General features: G+C 42.1%; 1 protein-coding gene across 1 annotated transcript in view; it reads right to left on the bottom strand.

The window, feature by feature from the left end:
- Positions 1–17,239, bottom strand: part of LOC110335061 (semaphorin-5A) — a 67,697-nt gene that overhangs the window by 7,082 nt on the left and 43,376 nt on the right. Inside the window, exons 5-9 of the mRNA XM_021217145.2 lie at positions 16,168–16,386; positions 9,667–9,837; positions 7,371–7,526; positions 6,639–6,686; positions 2,307–2,518 (exon numbers count right to left, since the gene is read on the bottom strand). Of these exons, the coding sequence (XP_021072804.1) occupies positions 2,307–2,518; positions 6,639–6,686; positions 7,371–7,526; positions 9,667–9,837; positions 16,168–16,386 (806 nt within the window). The remainder of the gene's footprint in view (positions 1–2,306; positions 2,519–6,638; positions 6,687–7,370; positions 7,527–9,666; positions 9,838–16,167; positions 16,387–17,239) is intronic.

The raw sequence follows: 17,239 nt of genomic DNA, 5'->3' as shown, positions 1-17,239 counted from the left end.
TGAGGGTGGCTGTCTTCAACAGCATCTGGCCTACTTTAGCACTTTAATCAGGATGGAACTGAGGGAGCAACAATCAGAAATCCAAAGTCTGACTTTGCATAAAATCTCTAAGACTCATGCAAATTTACATACATGGCCGAACTTACCATCCACACCTGAGATACACCGATGTGCTTCTAGACTTCCAGAGAGAGCTGCATTTAATGTGATAATTTCACCAATCCTTTGAGAAATTTATAAGTGTATTTTAATCATATTTATCTTCTATTCCTTCCTATTCTTTTCCCAGATCTTTTCCTACCTCCCAAACCATCACCTTAATATTCTATTTTTAAGTTTTTAACATAAATAATCCAGTGGCTCCAATTTATGTTGCCTATAGACTCCTGAGAGCAAGGTCATTATCTGGAGTATGGACAAGGAGCCACATGCTTAAAGAAATTAGTCTTTTGGCCCAGGTGCCATCATCATTTATCAAAGACCTTTTAGAGATTATTTGAGCAAGGGAATCTGACTTAGAGGCCTTAATCTCTTTTTACTCTGTGCTTGTTAAATGGTGTCTTGTCTGCTGTTGTTCTCTGTGACTCAGATTAAAATCAAAGAGCCAAATATTTCAGGCGGAAGGCAAACACCGAGAAGAACAAGATAAAGATGAAACAGAATAACAGAGGCTAACTTCAAACAATTAGTCAAACAAAGTGACTGAAGTATTCACTGCAGACCAAGAAGACACCCACACACATGGGGTCCTTCCCATCATGACAGTAACATGTCTAATGTCATCTCACAATGGGAGACTACACATGAGGTGAGAACCAGGACAGTTTAGTTACCTAATACTGACTAAAATAGCAGGACCACAGAGTCGATGATATGTCCGCATCAAGCTACACCAGCTCTGCAGATGTGTTTCAAAGGCCAGTAGCTCAGTTTCCCCTCAACCCTATAGCCCATTTCTGGTAGACTGTGGGTGGATGCTCCATCATTTCTTCATAATCCATCATCTTTTTAAAAAAAACTGTATTTAAGATTTTATACAATTTTAAAAATTTCCCACAATAAAATGATATCTGCTCCCCCTCTCCTCACTCTAACTCCTCTCTTATCACCCCAACCCTTCTCCTTCCAAACTTCATGTTTGCTTGTCTGCTTGTTTGTTTGTTTAATAACCTACTAGGTTCAGTTAGTTCTGCCCATATGTTCATGAGTATAGGACCATGCACAGGAGCATGAGTAACCTACCATGGATCATATACTCAGTAAAGAGTGATTCTCCCTCTCTCAGAAACAACCCACTAGCATAGCTCCTCAGTATGCAGTAGGACCTTGAGATCATCTATGCCCTATCTATGTTCAGACTGCAGCTGTTTGGTCTTGTATATATAAGCAGAGATGCTGTGGGACCGTGATGGTGATAGCCGTAGCACAATCATCAGGCAGTGTTTCACAGCCACTCCTCCCAACCCTTCCCTGATTCTTGGTGTTGAGTGTGCTATGTACTCTTACAAAGGGAATGTCATTTTAAAGTTAGCCATCACAGCAGAGACAGGCCATGCCAGCATTTGCTAAGAATGTTAAAAGGGAAACAACTAACCCAACAGGAATTCAGAAGATGAGACAGTCTTGGCTTAGGAGGGTTACCTTCATGACCATGGAAAACAGCCAAAGATGAGTACAGTAAACAAAAGCCCCCACGGATGTCCAGCTACCTTGACCTCTTCTATGAACACAGTAAGAACAGCAGCTCCCATGCTGGCCCTTGAGTGATGTCATTGAAACTTCATAGCATGGAGTTATGCATTACTATTTCCATTTTACATAGGAGCATACTGAGGTTAAAGGGAACTCAGCTCATTTCCTGAAATGCACATGGACATCCGAGTGCCATACTGTGGCCTTTAGATTGCTGCCCAGTCCTTGGCTGGAGGTCAGTTGTTCAAAGGCAAGAAGCAGAGATGCAATATAGCTAGACACCCTCCAAGATTTACTATCTACCGGTATTTTACATCATTTTGTTTTAGCTCTTATTTCCAATAGGAATAGGCAAATAAGGAAACAAAATTCCAAAGACCTTCCCTCCACCCCCAAGAGTATCCAGCCAATGCTCATGGACTCCCTACAACTACTATGGGGGACCAAAACCTACACTGTCTGCACTCAGCAAAGAACATACAGCCAACACCCAAAAGTCTAGAGTAGCTGGGCTCTATCCATCATCAGGACCACCACCACTGAGCCTGGCTGGCAGCCCATGTCACCTGCCTTTGTGACCTCCCTAGCTGCAGCTGTTACTGCAGATTCCTTACCTTGATGGCCTCCACGGAGTCATATTTGTCCAGTTTGTTGATGTGGTTAGTTATGCTGCTGTTGAGGGCGGCGGGAGAGACAGGGTGGATGACAGTTGCATCATGGGACTGCTGCTGGTACCTCTGGCAGTAGGTGTAGACAAGCAGTGTGAGGAGGCAGCCAAGGATGGAACTGCTAAGCCCCACGGCCATCATGTGGAACATGTTGAACTCTGTGGAATAGGGCCAATGTCATATTACTTGTGAGAAGAACATGCTACTTGATTCTCAAAGTGCCCAAGTGAAAGGAAAGCCAAAAGGAGGTACTGCATACCCCAAGGTATAGATGTCACAGTAGTTTAGTTCTTGGGAATGTCAGGCTCTAGAAAAACTTGTCCACAGTGAGCAGTCTGGTGCTAACTAGTGTTTCTACAGATTTAGATAATTTCCTCAAACCTCTTGAACACTGTTGGTATTACAATGAAAACACATTTGCTTTTTTCTGAAGATCTCAGGGTTTTCAAGAGCATGGTACCCACTGGCCTGTGAGTTTTCTACAGGAAGTGTGTCAGAATGAGCATCTATCTATCTATCTATCCAGCATGACTGTAGCCTATGAAGGGAGAATTTACTTGGGGCTCTAAATGCTGCAATCCTGTAAGCCAGGCTGTTTCCTCCTTTGTGTTTCATTTACTTTAAAATGTTTTCCATTTACATGAATTTTAATATTGTCAATTGTATTTTTGTAAATACAAATGTTGTCAGGACAAGAAGGCTATGAAGGAAATAAATGTCTTCTCTCTCTCTCTCTCTCTCTCTCTCAGTTTTTCAACACAGGGTTTCCATGTGCAGATCTGGCTGTCCTGTATACCAGACTGACTTCAAACTCAGTGATCCACCTGCCTCTGCCTCCTGAGTGCTAGGATTAAAGGAGTGTGCTACCACCGCCCAGCTCCCTCTTCTTTCTCAGTTACTGCAGTTAGTTTTGGCTATATCTTTCTAGAGATGATGCACAGCCTTATTCCTCTCTCTGTCTCTCTATCCTCCCTCACTTGCATATTAGCCTGTAGAACACCTTTTCTAACTAGCATGTAGGTGATCTTATAAAAAAGTCTCACTCCAAGAAATAAAGGATTCATGCTAAAGGCATCAAAGATAATCTTTAAGCTGGACTTGAATAATTCCATTTTGACCCATTGTTTGTCTCTTTAATAGGCACCTATTTTCTTTGAGTTTCTTTCCCTTGAGTTATTGGCAGTAGGAACTCAAAAAGTGTGTTGCAATGATGTGTATTTCAAGAACAGGAGCGGTTTGATTGGCACGCTGGCAACACACCAAGAGTTATGGAGTGCTTAAGAAACAACCATCTGGAAACCTCCATGTTTGTTGGGAAAACACTGCTGCTGAAGTCTCCAACCTTCCTGCAGCGCTCAGAGCAGGGCTAAGTGAGAGTCACATGAAGCGGACAGTGGCTTCCTTTTTCCCACTCTGCACTGGCATGAGAGGACTAACTGTATTCTGGTTGTTAACCTCATTTCCTTGCAGCTCAGGAAGCATGGATGGGTAGGACCCTTGTTATCTCCTTCAAGTATCTTCATGGAGTGGAACGTCACCTGGTGGTTTTCCATAATCCGTCAACCCCAGAATCGAGTGGGACTGTGGAGGAGCTAACAGTGTGGAGTGACACCCCTATTGTAGAGGAAGCCCCTGAGAGCATTAGAGAAGACAGAGTTCTCTGCAACCCCAGGGCCTGTGGTGTTTATAACTGACTCCCACTGGCTTTCTTCCTAGAAGTCTGCAGAGCCACCTTCCCTCTGTACCCATTCCTAACCCTTGCCACTCAGCAGAAGCTTCACACTAGCATGAAGCAAGCTCTGACACTTGTGAAAAGATCACTTGCTAGTATTCATCAATGGACACTAAACACTGGGGCCTTAGAGCTCTATCAGAATCCATGGTCCAGATCAAGAAAACCAGGGCAGAAGTTGAGCCTCAAAATATGAACCATGTCATCAGGGCCTGACCTGTGATACGTGGTGGTAGAAGTTAAAGATCTCTTACATGCCCTCTGACCCTGAGTTTTCCCCTGTACAATGCTTCTGCCTGCTTCTGGACACCATATTCTAAGAGCTCAGATCCCTGGGAGATTGACCTCTCTTATTGGGTCCACTATCAGCAATGATCAACATATATTTCTAGATGCACTGAAATTCTAAACCAACAGTGAATTTCCTACCAGAGAAGTCTACAGCACTATGGCTGGATAATGTATTGAGAGCATCCTGCATGAATGTTCAATGGTAAGACCAAAGAGGGAAGTTACAAACCTTGGGCATTTCTTGCTTTGTTATAGAGACCGTAGTGGGGCAGGACTCTTATCATGCGACTATGGCATAAAGCATTCTGCACCCTTTCCACCAGCAACCATTAGAAAGAACTGTTGTCTTTACTGAAGATCGTGGCTACAGTGATGATAAGCAAGGCTGATCTCACATGAGTTCTCATTTCTGTCTATTTTAGCTGTTAGGAGTCCCCTGAGTCAGTGCCACACACTGATAAAAATACTTTCTACTGCCCTGATAACTCATATTTCATTGTTGCATATGGGAGATGTACAATGGTCTCCTTATGCAGATGTGTGTCATTAGTCATAAGAGTTATTCCTGCAGGTGCCTGGGGAAGCTGCGGCCAGCTGACATCTTTATGACGAGACTATTCAGTCTTTGTGTCTCCTGCAACTAAAAATAGCTAAGTGGAAAGAAATCTCAATAGGAGCACATCTTCTGCAGAAGGAAAATTGGTGCCTACTAAATCTCTTAAGATCCTGCACAATGTGGCTATTCCCTAAAAATATTTGTCTTTTTAACATTTATTTATGGATTGCATGTGTGAGTGTGTGCATGTGTGTATGTGTGTGTATGTATGAGAGAGACACAGACAGAGACAGAGAGAGATAGAGAGACACACAGAGAGAGACAGAGACAGAGAGATCGAGCTCATACATATGAGGAGGGACCAAGGACAAAGAACAATTTCCCAGAATAAGTTTTCTCCTTTCACTGTGTAGGAGCTTGGAATGGAACTCTGGTCATTAGTCTTGGTGGCAGACCCCTTTCCCTACTAATCCTGGTTATTCACCCCCTCCCCCTTTTTTCTTGGTTTTAGACTGTAAGGCTAGAATGGAGACTAATCACCCAGTTGGTTCATTTGGATTGCTTTCTGCACAGCATTTGAGTGACTTTTCACTAATAAAGATAAAACATATGAAACATTTTTCTAAACCTACATAAATACTCATGCTAGGCAATCAGTTATATTAAACCCAACAACTATAGCCTAAGATCCACTTACCTGCTTATGCTGGAACATCAATGCTGGTAGCTTAAAAGTTACAGTAGTCAGTTTCCTAACAATTCAGAGTAATCACACTTTCTGAGATCTAGCCAATAACATCACCAGGCTAGATGCGGGAATTGCTCAAGACACGGCTATTCTTCCAGGGCTAAAAGAAATTGAGAGACCCTGGCAGCAAACCAGAGGTGCCACCTATGAGACCTCTGGGTCTGTATTGACCTCTCTAAAGACAGAACACAAATTGTGTACTTCTGCCTTCCTAACCTGCATTTCCTGAAGGTCACCATGCCATCTGGTTGAAATGTTGGTGTTGACCAAGAGTATGGTCATACATACAGATTCATGCATATCTCCCAGGGATCTACCGGGATCCATTTTCTATGATCAATTTCCAACTTAAAATCCCCATAGCATCCGGCTACCAGGATAATCAGCCCTTACTTATGACTCACTTGGACATGAGACAGCAGCCTCACATCACTGAATTCCATGGTCTTCACATACACAGTGCAGATTAAAACCAATGTGCACTACTCTTTTAGTACAATTCCCAATATAAAATCCCTGAAAACTGCTATTCTTCACTCATCTGGCTGCGGTGATACTCTGACTGACTGACTCCTTTAGCTTACACCCGATGTGTAACCAGAGTTACAGTATGACCAGAGAAGCTGATTCTACCTAGCACCAGAGCCTGTGCTAGGTGACCATTAGCATGTGCCCTACGTCTCCCTTCTGGGATTGGGAAAATGTTAACTTCCAAAGCCCGTCTCCAAGTCTCCCACAGAGAACTGTAGACTGTGGCAGCTTTGTAAGATGCTGATAGGATGTGTCTGACTCTAGAAGCATTGAGTGCAGGGTCTAAGATATCAGGACCAACTTGAGGGGATAATCAGGGGCTTCCCTGCCCTGGTATGCTCATCCAATGGTGGAACATGCTGGAAAGATAACAGTTGCCATATGTCAGAGTCCCCACAAGAGCTCCTTAACCGAACTCACCTCCACACCTTTTCTCTTCTACGCTGCTGGATCTTGCCACAGACACTTCTGGAAAACAAAAATACAATCACAATGCACAAAGGATTTGGGAGGAAAACGTGCATCTATGCTTCATTTGCAAGCACCAATGATTCTGAATTCAGTATGAGTCTAAGGTTCAAAAGCTTGGTTAATTATCATGGAGTTGGTTAGTTATGCACAGAGTTGGTGCTCAGGGGGTTACATACATAGAACACGATACTACAGGGCCAATGTAACAAGTGATTGTCCCCTATGATTACTGAATGTTGATTTTCCATTTGAAAAAGAAGTCTGTGGAAAAAGGACAACCAACCCCCGTTTCAAGAAGTCTGGCACACTAGTGACAGACGTCTGTGTTCCCTGGTGTATTGAGAGTTACATGAAGAGAATGGCCCTTTTCTCTGTGCAATCATATTTTCATAGTAAAGAATTTAAGGTGATTTTAAAACAAGCAATTATTTTTCAAATTTTGTAGTGAAATCCTCAGACTATATTAGAATCAATAAATTATATAAGACATGGTGTTAAATTCCAGTCTAGTTACCTGTAAATCTATATTCCAGATACCTTGAAACCACAACAGTTGACAGGATCATTTTTAATTCATCAAAGACAGCCTCAAAGAGCAGATAAAAGACTGACCCAATGGGTCATTTCCTCTCTGGATATTACAATGACTCTGTTCACACTGATAAACATCTCTGCCCTTACCTGGGATGAAATTAGAGTCAAATACACAAGGCCGGCTCTCTGTAGTATTTCCAGAACATTGGCTGCCCACTGGAAACAGAAGGATGCACTGCCGAGCACGGACCTGGGTACCAGATGCATCACATACAGACCAGTCTGACCACTGTGACCAGCTTTCTGCAGAGATCAGAAGAGGGAAGAGGCAGGGCTACCTGATGATATTGACCAACAGGAAATCACTGTGAAGTGCTCTTTAGACTCTCACACTTTGTAGTTAATGGCTCTGTGCATAAATAAGATATGGTCATAGTTTCTAACAACCTCGTAAATAAATCCACATGAGGATGAGTAGAAATGCTAATACATTTAAACCAGATATAACATATATAAACTAAGGGTTCTAAATCTAAGTCCCATATGATTTCTACTCTGTGAGTGATTTTATTTAAATAATCAACTAACTCTTGATATGAATGTAACTTCTGGGAATCAGAAATTACTAATATAGCCACCATTTCCTACAGAGCAAGTCCCCTAGAAAGATGTCCTCAGATTATTTCCTGGACATTTCCCACAGGACCCATGTTGGCCAGTGTCTCATGCTAATGGGAAGAAACCAGGGGGTTTCTAAACAAAAGTTTAAAGTATCTTTATTTTGCAATAAAAACAACTCTGCAGAGTCACTATGCCAAAGCCAGGCTGGCCTTGATGCCGAGTTCATTTTATTTCAGTCCTGGTGACAGGAATAAAGGCAATTCCCATGTCCTGGGTCAAGGCCAAATGATAAGTATTGACACAACGTTTCTGCTCTAAGGTGGAGAACTTGTTGGAATACTTTTCAATCCATCCTGATGGACAGGTACTAAAAAGTAGGAGTAGGACTCATATATTAAATTAAGGAATGAACTCGCCATATTACTTATTCACCAATATAATTACCAATATAAGAAAGACATTTTCCTATATAACTATTTTGGGGGCAGACACCTAGAAATCCAAGCTGTGCACTGACTCACACAAATGGATTTACTTTTTCTCTCAAAGGCATAAAAGACTGGCTTTTGGAATGATTAGAAGAATTTGGTTTGAAGTTCTTTAAATATACCTGTGTATACGTATTAATGCAGTATTTCACTGTTAAAGTTAAATCTCGGAAAATATTCTGTTTTCACCCCAAATGGTTCTGTAATTCAGAGTGCCAGGTCTTCGGTAAAGGGCTGTCTGATACCAATTCTATGTCAACCACAGGGCCCAGAGTTCTCCCAGCCATGGTCTTGAAGAGGCTTACTCCATTCTATCACTAATTTCCTGTTGTTTGCTTTGCTTTGATTCTCTGACAGGTGACTGGAAGTGCTGGCTGGTTTTGTGTGTCAACATGACACAAGCTGGAGTTATCACAGAGAAAGTTGCCTCCCTTGAGGAACTGCCTCCATGCGATCCAGCTGTAAAGCATTTTCTCAATTAGTGATTAAGGGTAGGAGGGCCCATTGTGGGTGGTGACATCCCTGGGCAGGTAGTCTTGGATCTATAAGTAAGCAAGCTGAGCAAGCCAGGGGAAGCAATCCAGTAAGCAGCATCCCTCCATAGCCTCTGCATCAGCACCTGCTTCCAAGTTCCTGGCCTCTGAGTTCCTGTCCTGACTTCCTTTGGTGATGAACAGCAATATGGAAGTGTAAGCTGAAGAAACCCCTTTCTTCTTGTTCATGATGTTTTGTGAAGAAATAATAACTCTGACTAAGACACTGGACTTCATCCATTATATTGTCTTCCATTGTGAGTATAACCCTGACCCTGAGTGCGGTACCCTCCCCCAGTGCCCGGGGCTCCCCTGGAACATTTCTGGACTTGTTCTAAGCATCTAACACAAGCATGGCAGGCATAAGCTGTATAATATGGACCCACAGGTGATTCTCCCACTGAGTTCAACACATCAGTGTGGGAACACAACGAATATTGGCTTGCTTTCCATTTATTTTCTACAATCTTCTCTGTCATCCAGCAAAGCAAGTTGCTACATGAGAGTCATCAGTGTACGTTAGCAAGGTCAAAGTTGAGTTGGGGTATATTTCCTAGGTAGGTAGCTTAGATGTATATGCTTTCCCATTTGTAAACTGAAGATAGGACAATGTGAAAACTATTTTGCTGTAGAACAATGTGTTATTAAATCACATTAGGGGGCGCCAATGCGAGATCGCCTAGCCACCCGTTCTTCTATTTCCTAAGTATTCGTTGTGACTTGTCATCATTCATTCCATCATTCAAAATTAAGAAAGGTGAGTTTGCACTAAAGCAATGTAGTTTCCAATGCTTTGTGTACCTGGGCAGGTCTGTGTGTTGCAAAGCGCCTCCTCTGTGTGCAGTCCCAGGCAGATGTCCCCTCCATAGGCTGGGGCTGGATTCGAACAAGAACGGGTTCTCATGTAGTGGCCGCCCCCACAGGTGGCTGAGCATTTAGACCAAGATGACCAGCAAGACCACACACCATCCACTGGAAAAGGACACAAAAACATGGAGCTTCTTAAGTCCCCACCAGACCAATATGACACACGTAGAGATAGGACACACCATATAGAAGTCAGACAGTGGTATACACAGCAAAAGAGACTCATGGTGTAGGGGCATTTGATGTTTCCTACTTGGTGGTAGATACAGATTTGAAGAACATTTCCAATACCTTCTCGTTTCTCTCTTAGTTCTCCAGGAAATAATTCTAAACATATAATTTCTAAGCACCATCAAAGTAAGTGACTTGAAGTTTCTAGTCCTGGAACCATGAATCACGTGCCATAATAACTGACTAGCTAGTTCTCACCTTGGCTGTTTTTATTATCTAGCTTGCTTGAAAAGTCCTAAAGCTAAGGATCAATAATTCAGGCAACAGACCTCCTTATAAGTCACATAATTCCTGCCATCCATGTTGGATTCTGCCCATGGCTTGAATTACTACTTAATATATCCTAAGTAAGACCAGGCAGGCCATGAGATGATTAGACAAACACCTTGAAGCTTAGGTCTTTATTCTTTCAAAGAAGGAAAGCAATTAATTACAAATAATTATTCTGGTTGAAATGAAAGTTATATATTAAATAATTCAATAATAGTTAAAAAAAAAAGTTGTTGGAATTCTAGTTAAATACTCCACTGCTACAATAAGAGAAAAACAGAGTCCAGTCAGCAGTGATGAAGGAGAGAAAGATGAAGCTGCATGATTGACCCCCCAGTGCCAGTCACACTGTGAGTATTCAGAGTGATAAAGTGGTGCATTTGCAGCCTGTCAGCTCACGAAGAACTTGTGGTACTGATTCTTTAGCATTCTGAAGCCTGGGCCACACAGTTCTACATTGAGGAACAGTAGGGCTTTTTCTTCTCCAAAGAAGCACTGAGCAGAAGTCCTGTACTCTTTATCTCCTAGTGTGAAGGTCCAAGGGCATAAAGATAGAAAACACATATATAGATATGTGTTTCTATAGATAGAAAACACAGTGTCCCCAACATACCACAGGTTTCTGTATTGTTCTCCAGAGAGCACACACCTGTCAGAGTGCCAAGTTGGAGTCACTGTGCCCTTGTTCCTTTTCCCTGGGCCTTATTGTTTACAGAAGAACGACAAATGGAACCTTGTGAGTTAAATCTTATCAAAAGAACTTATGCTTACTGTGCTGAGTTTTATGGGTGACTCTGAAGTTACTTTCTTCTCATTTGAATACACATAGCAACAAAGAACCATCTGTTGTCTCTAGCTTTGTCAGTCAAGGTCTACAGTCTAGAGTCTTTACAGCTGCATCAAATTCCAGCAGAAAAAAAAACAAAACAAAACAAAACAAAAATAAAAAACAACAACAACAACAAAAAAAACCAGGATGAACAGAAACAGTCACATGACTCTCAATGTTGGGACAAATTACTCGGGAGCGGGTTCTGAAGATAAAGAATGACCATTTTAGTATGTGCTTGACTTTATTATTTATATTTACTTCCTTACTTATTTACTTACACTAGTGACACAGATAGAGCCACAGCCTCCAGAGCCGAAGCTAATTACTCCTGTGCTCTGCTAGCTCCTGAGCCCAGCTACACCCTCATAGGCTTGCACACAGAGGCCAGAGTAGGAGACTGGGTGCCTTCGGCTTTCATGCTCTCTCTGTCTTATTGCTCTGACATGGGATCTCTCACCCAGGTTACCATTTGACTAGGCTGACTGACCAGGGAGCTCTTGGGATCTGCCTCTCCCTTCTCTCAGTGCTAAAGTTGCAGGTATGTGCAGATAGGCCTATTTACATGGATTTTGAGAGTTTAAACTTAAATCCCCACGCTACATAGCAACCATTCTTATCCATTCATCTGTCTGCAATATATCTGAGAACATTAAATAAATGGTAATGCATTTTGTAATTGATCACTAGGAACCTAGTAGGGTTAAAAATGTATGTTTAAATGGAAGAAAATGCTCTAAATTAGGTAAAATTGTCCTGTGTATGGTTTCCTTTGGCTGTAAAGCTCAGCCTACAGAATATAGAACTTCCCTCCAGCTCATAGCTCAGTTACACATTATCACATTTTTAGGAATTTTATGGAACATGGGAGAAAAGGTTATCATGACACATTCAAACTTGAATTTGCCTAGTCCCTGGTTGAAAGATATGGACAATTCCACAAAAGAATCTTGGCTTTTGAAAGAAAATGAGGACAGAGTTATTTTAAGATATTCAGGCCATGTACACATAATCTTGGCTCAACAGTAACTCAACAAAAATAAAATTAAAACTTTATTTTTAAGTTGATGATGATGCTTATCCTTGATATGGGCAAGTAACATTTACCCTCGGGGACCATGACCACATCCAAGCATCTCTAGGAATCCACACAGGCTACTAATGCACATAAGAAATTAAGTTTAGAGTGTAGAACAGAGAGAGATGACATTCCTATGACATTCTCCTTGGCTTAAGTTCATAGCCCTGATTCTAATCTAGTGATAACACCCACGCTGCCTCTACGCACCCGGGGGAGGAATCTTTCCACATGGGCTGTGGGAAAGAGCAACTCTGTGACCTTTCCCAGCATCTCAGCATCAGTTTGGCTGGGAAAGTTGTGTGGTCTGAAGAAGAATATCCTGAGGCTGGAGAAATTCAAGCATCTAGGCCTCAGGGGACTAGCACAGCTGCAGGACCAAAGACATCATTAAAACCTCGGCTACCGATAAATGGGAGGAACTAGAAAAGATCATATCGAGGAGTGTAACTCAGACCTAGAAAGGCAAATGTTCTTTCTAGCTTGAAATCTGTAGCTCCAAATTGTCAGCTATGAGAATATTACCTGAAGTAACTACAGAAACCAGGAAAGTGGAAGGGGGCCTTTGTGGAATGGTGATGACCAGGAACAATAGAAAGGGGAATAGAAGAATACATGTTATCAGAAAATGGTGGGAAAATGGGGATTTTATTTATGGAGAGGAGAGGGAGGTAAATTCAGAAGAAAGGTAAATTAACAGTAAAATGTCTGAAAAATTCAGAAGGAATCATAACTATTAACTATATACTTACAAATATTTATAATATGTATAAAACATACACATATATGTATATATTCACACATACTTTATAGCACATACTATATATAGTATTTAATGCATATAATGTAAATAACAATTTCTCACCTGGGCTGACAATACTCTCCACAAGAGCTATAAATTATCCACAGACTATGAAACCCAATAATAGTTCTAAAAAGACCTCTTTTGGGTTCTTAGTCAGGGTTGTCCCAGAGACTCCCAAAATATGGGCTACTATCGTTGTACCTGGTTGCTTTCCAGAGATGTAAAGTGCCCTACTTCTGAAGATACCCATCTACTTCAGACACAGGGTCCAGAGGTCCTGACATAGATCTAACCCCAAGCCCAGATTCTTGAGAACTAGTTCAGGTACCACGAAAATTTCCAAAGAAGAAAAGCAATCAATAGTCCTACTCATCTATGAACTACAATAATTAACATCATGACACCATAATTCTATAGGTGCAGTATATACACATATTTGGCAACAACCAAAAGTTCTCTAATTGGACTTCAGGCTGAATCAATAAGAGGGAAATCATACCTAGATTGGAAGCTAGCCAACTACTCAGGGCTAATGAAGTCGTGGATCTTGGAGGAGGAAAACATACAACTGCCCCTTTCTTAAATCCCAGCTGTATTCCAAATATTTATACTTATAGCCAAAGATGGCTATAGATGGTTTTGCTTTGCAATAGACAGAGCATATCACAGAAAACCAAAAGGGATCAAAATAGAGAATTGTGGAGCTCAGTCATAATAGTTAATATCTACAGCATACCTACTGCATTCAAGGCTGAGAGAATATTGTCAACAGGTGGGGTCAAGGGCTATAAGAGCAAAAGGATTAAGTGTGAGGCTGTGCCTCTTAGTAACATAGCATGTAGTCAGAAGCTACATTCATAAAATCTCACTAACCTGATGCCTAAATATGACCCGTACAAGGATGATATGACTGGCAGTGTGGAAGGAGAAAAGCTCACGAGTCTACTACTTTATACAAATAAGAAATGCTGAGAGCTGGAGAGAGAGTTTTCCCCAGGGAAGAGTACACTAATTGACTATCAAAAACCAAGTGACAAGTCCTGAAAACATATAAACACAATATATAGATTGAACAGGTTGTATTTAAGTATTTATGAACATAGTCAATAAAGTTAAAGACATGATTTAAAATAGAGCAAGGAGTACGGGGGGCATTGAAGGGAGAAAAGAGAACAGGTGGAATGGCATAATTTATCATGATCTCAAAAAATTAGTTATTCACAAAAGGAAAATCATGTGATACAAAGCTGGGATCTCGATTTCAACTTTATTGACATGTTTATCAATCTATTACCACCCATCAACCTATCTGTTCACATATCTATCTATCTATCCATCCATCCATCCATCCATCAACCATCCATCCATTCACCCACCCATCCAAAGAATAACCCAGACATCCATCTATCCACCTATCTAATCATTTATCCATTCATCTATCTACCATCTCAGGACAAAGACTTATTCAATTCTTATAAGGCAGTTTATTACTCAAATGGTTCAGAAAGCTCTATTTATCTACAGGAATAGATGCTAAGAATTTTATGCCCTTAAAACCAATGTACCCAATATTGGAATGAATCTCTCCTACACAGGATTTTTCATTCTTCCTTGTCAATTTGACTAACTCCTTCCTACTAGACTCCCACTAACTTCTCCCTCAATACTAGGCTCACAGTGCAGTGATTGGCGTTATCTGTTATGAGTCTACCTAGTACGTCTTCAACTGATGCAGTCACTGCATTGTATCTTGTTTCAAAACCAGAGATCAGTGACACTATTAGGCTAACATTATTTACACACACACACACACACACACACACACACACACACACACACACACAGATACACACTGCTGAGATATATTTCTCAGCAATGTACAAATCAATGGTGTGCGCTGTTGAAGGAAGATCAATTATTCAGTGCTTTGTTCCCTCATCTGACAACTGTCCACCAATATTTTTCAGTGTGTCCGGCTTGTGTTGTCTCTAAGGTAACTGTGGTGTGAGCCTGATCAGCAGTCCTTAACCTCCTGAGCTTTTACTCAGGCATGCAGCAGCAGTGGTCTACACAGGGACAAGGCTATAATGGCCTTGAGACATTGTGTTAAAGAGCCTGAAACTATGGGACAGCCAGGTAACACGTAGCTCTGCCGGTCTCCAGAAAAGGACTCTGTCCTTAGAAGGTTTCGTTTGTGAGGCGAGCCCCTCTATGTAAAAGGTGAGGTGGAATTGGGAGCTGGCTGGGGCCCTGGGTGTAGTACTGTGGCAGCTGAGACTCTATGGGTTTGGCAGAGGCCATATTGGAAAGGCTAGATCTGTCTGTATCCTGGGAGTGATTAACACTTATTTTGGAAGCAACATGTATTTCTGTAAACTACTCCAAAGAACCATCGTCTCTATTAGTGACAGGGCTAAGATCAAAAGATCTGAGTAGATGTTGGCTAGTTTATGTCAACTCGACACAAACTGAAGTCATCTGAGAGGAAGGAATCTCAATTTAAACAGTATCTTCATAAGATCAGGCTACAGGCAACCCTGTAGGGTATTTTCTTAATGATTAATGGGTGAGACCCTAGCCCATTGTGGGTGGTGCCAATCCTGGACTGGTGGTCTGTGTTCTATTAGAAAGCAGGCTGAGCAAGCCCAAGGAGACAATCTAGTAGGCACCACACCTCCATGTCCTCTATCACCTCCTGCTTCTAGTTCACATCCTGCTTGAGTCACTGCCCTCACTGCTTTGATGGTATGGAAATGTGAGTGAAATAAACCCTTTCTTCCCCGAGTTCCTATTGGTCGTACTGTTTCATCGCAGCTACAGTAACTATAACTAAGACAAAGTGGATCCTGTGAATACTGTGCTTGCTTGTAAAATCAGAGTATCCGATGTAATTCATTGCAGATTGTGTTTGTCTCTGTCTGCATCGAACAGGATGGGAAGGGAACCCTGCTAGTCGCAGGTTAGCTGCCTGCCTGCCTGAAGAAAGACTAAAGGGGGATTTTCAGCCAGTGGTAATGATTTGGGTCTAGAAGAGCAAGGATGAGTTAGGAATTCAGGACACCTTTTCCTTTCAGCTTGCCTAGTTCCCAACAGGTGCTGCAATCAATGCACACACTTCTAAGAACAAACCTCTCGAAAGGGGAGTGGTCTCCAGTGGCTTCAGTACTTAAAGGCTGCAAGCACACAGCTTTCCCAGGCTTCTCTGCACTGTGAACCACTTACCTGGACAGGGTAAAATGTTGCATTCCTGGAACTCCAGCGATGGGCCAAGGCATGGCATGCCCCCATACTTGGGTTCTGGGTTGTTGCAAACACGCTTCCGGTTCCGAATGCCCCTGCTGCAGTCTCTGCTGCACTGTGACCAGGCAGTCCAGGGTGACCACGCCCCATTGACCGTATGGGCAGAGTATCTCCCAGCTCTAAGGAAGTCTCCGGAAAGTCCTGCCAAAGAAACCCAAAGTGGGATTCTGTAGGAATTTTTATTCCTGTACAGGCTGCTTTTCATGTCTAGAATTACCCTAATAGTCAACTGAACCCTTTCATACTTCAATAGCCAGAGCCCACTGCAGCTGAATGGCAGCCTCCGATAACTCAAGACTCTTTCCTGCAGTCACTTTCCAATCAGGATGCACATGGTACTCCATCTGACTGTGCTGACACATTTGAAGATAGCGAGGCCACATTGGTAATTCTTGCCTTTTTTTTTTTTTTTTTTTTGTAGATGCCTCTAAAGAATGATCTCACTTCCCTTCCATTGAGAGTTCTGCTGTAAACTGTCCTCTTGCACCATGGGACTGGTGTTACAGAAAAGACTTTCATCTGCACAAGGGGACACACTTAGGCCTGTTTCTTCACAGTTACCCTTTTCAGCGAGTATCCAGGCTGTGAAAGGTCAGACTTAATCCCCCTTGAATCCAAAGGCCATGCAGACAGCCTTTTGCTCCAGAGAGTTTGCCCAGATCCCATTCCCAAATAAGCATGCTTACTAACAAAACAGAGCAGCTGGGAGCAGGGGTGTTGGTGGGGGTTGGGTAGGGAAGGTGAGCATTACAAGAATATGGAATTGTCCTTTGAACACTCCTTGCATGTCAGGCCTGCTCTGAGCATTTTAACTTACTTAAACCAGACTCAGTCACCTTTGGTTTGAGGCAGTGCCCTCTTTAAATGTACTCTATCATAGCATTTCTTCTAGGCTTCACCAGTTACCTAGCAACAGTCAAGTGTAAGCCTGGCAGAAGAAATGTTTAGTCTCTCTCTCTCTCTCTCTCTCTCTCTCTCTCTCTCTCTCTCTCTC

Source organism: Mus pahari, chromosome 17 (assembly GCF_900095145.1).
Source record: "Mus pahari chromosome 17, PAHARI_EIJ_v1.1, whole genome shotgun sequence".
Lineage (NCBI taxonomy): Eukaryota > Metazoa > Chordata > Mammalia > Rodentia > Muridae > Mus > Mus pahari.
This window is presented reverse-complemented; position numbering and strand designations above follow the sequence as displayed.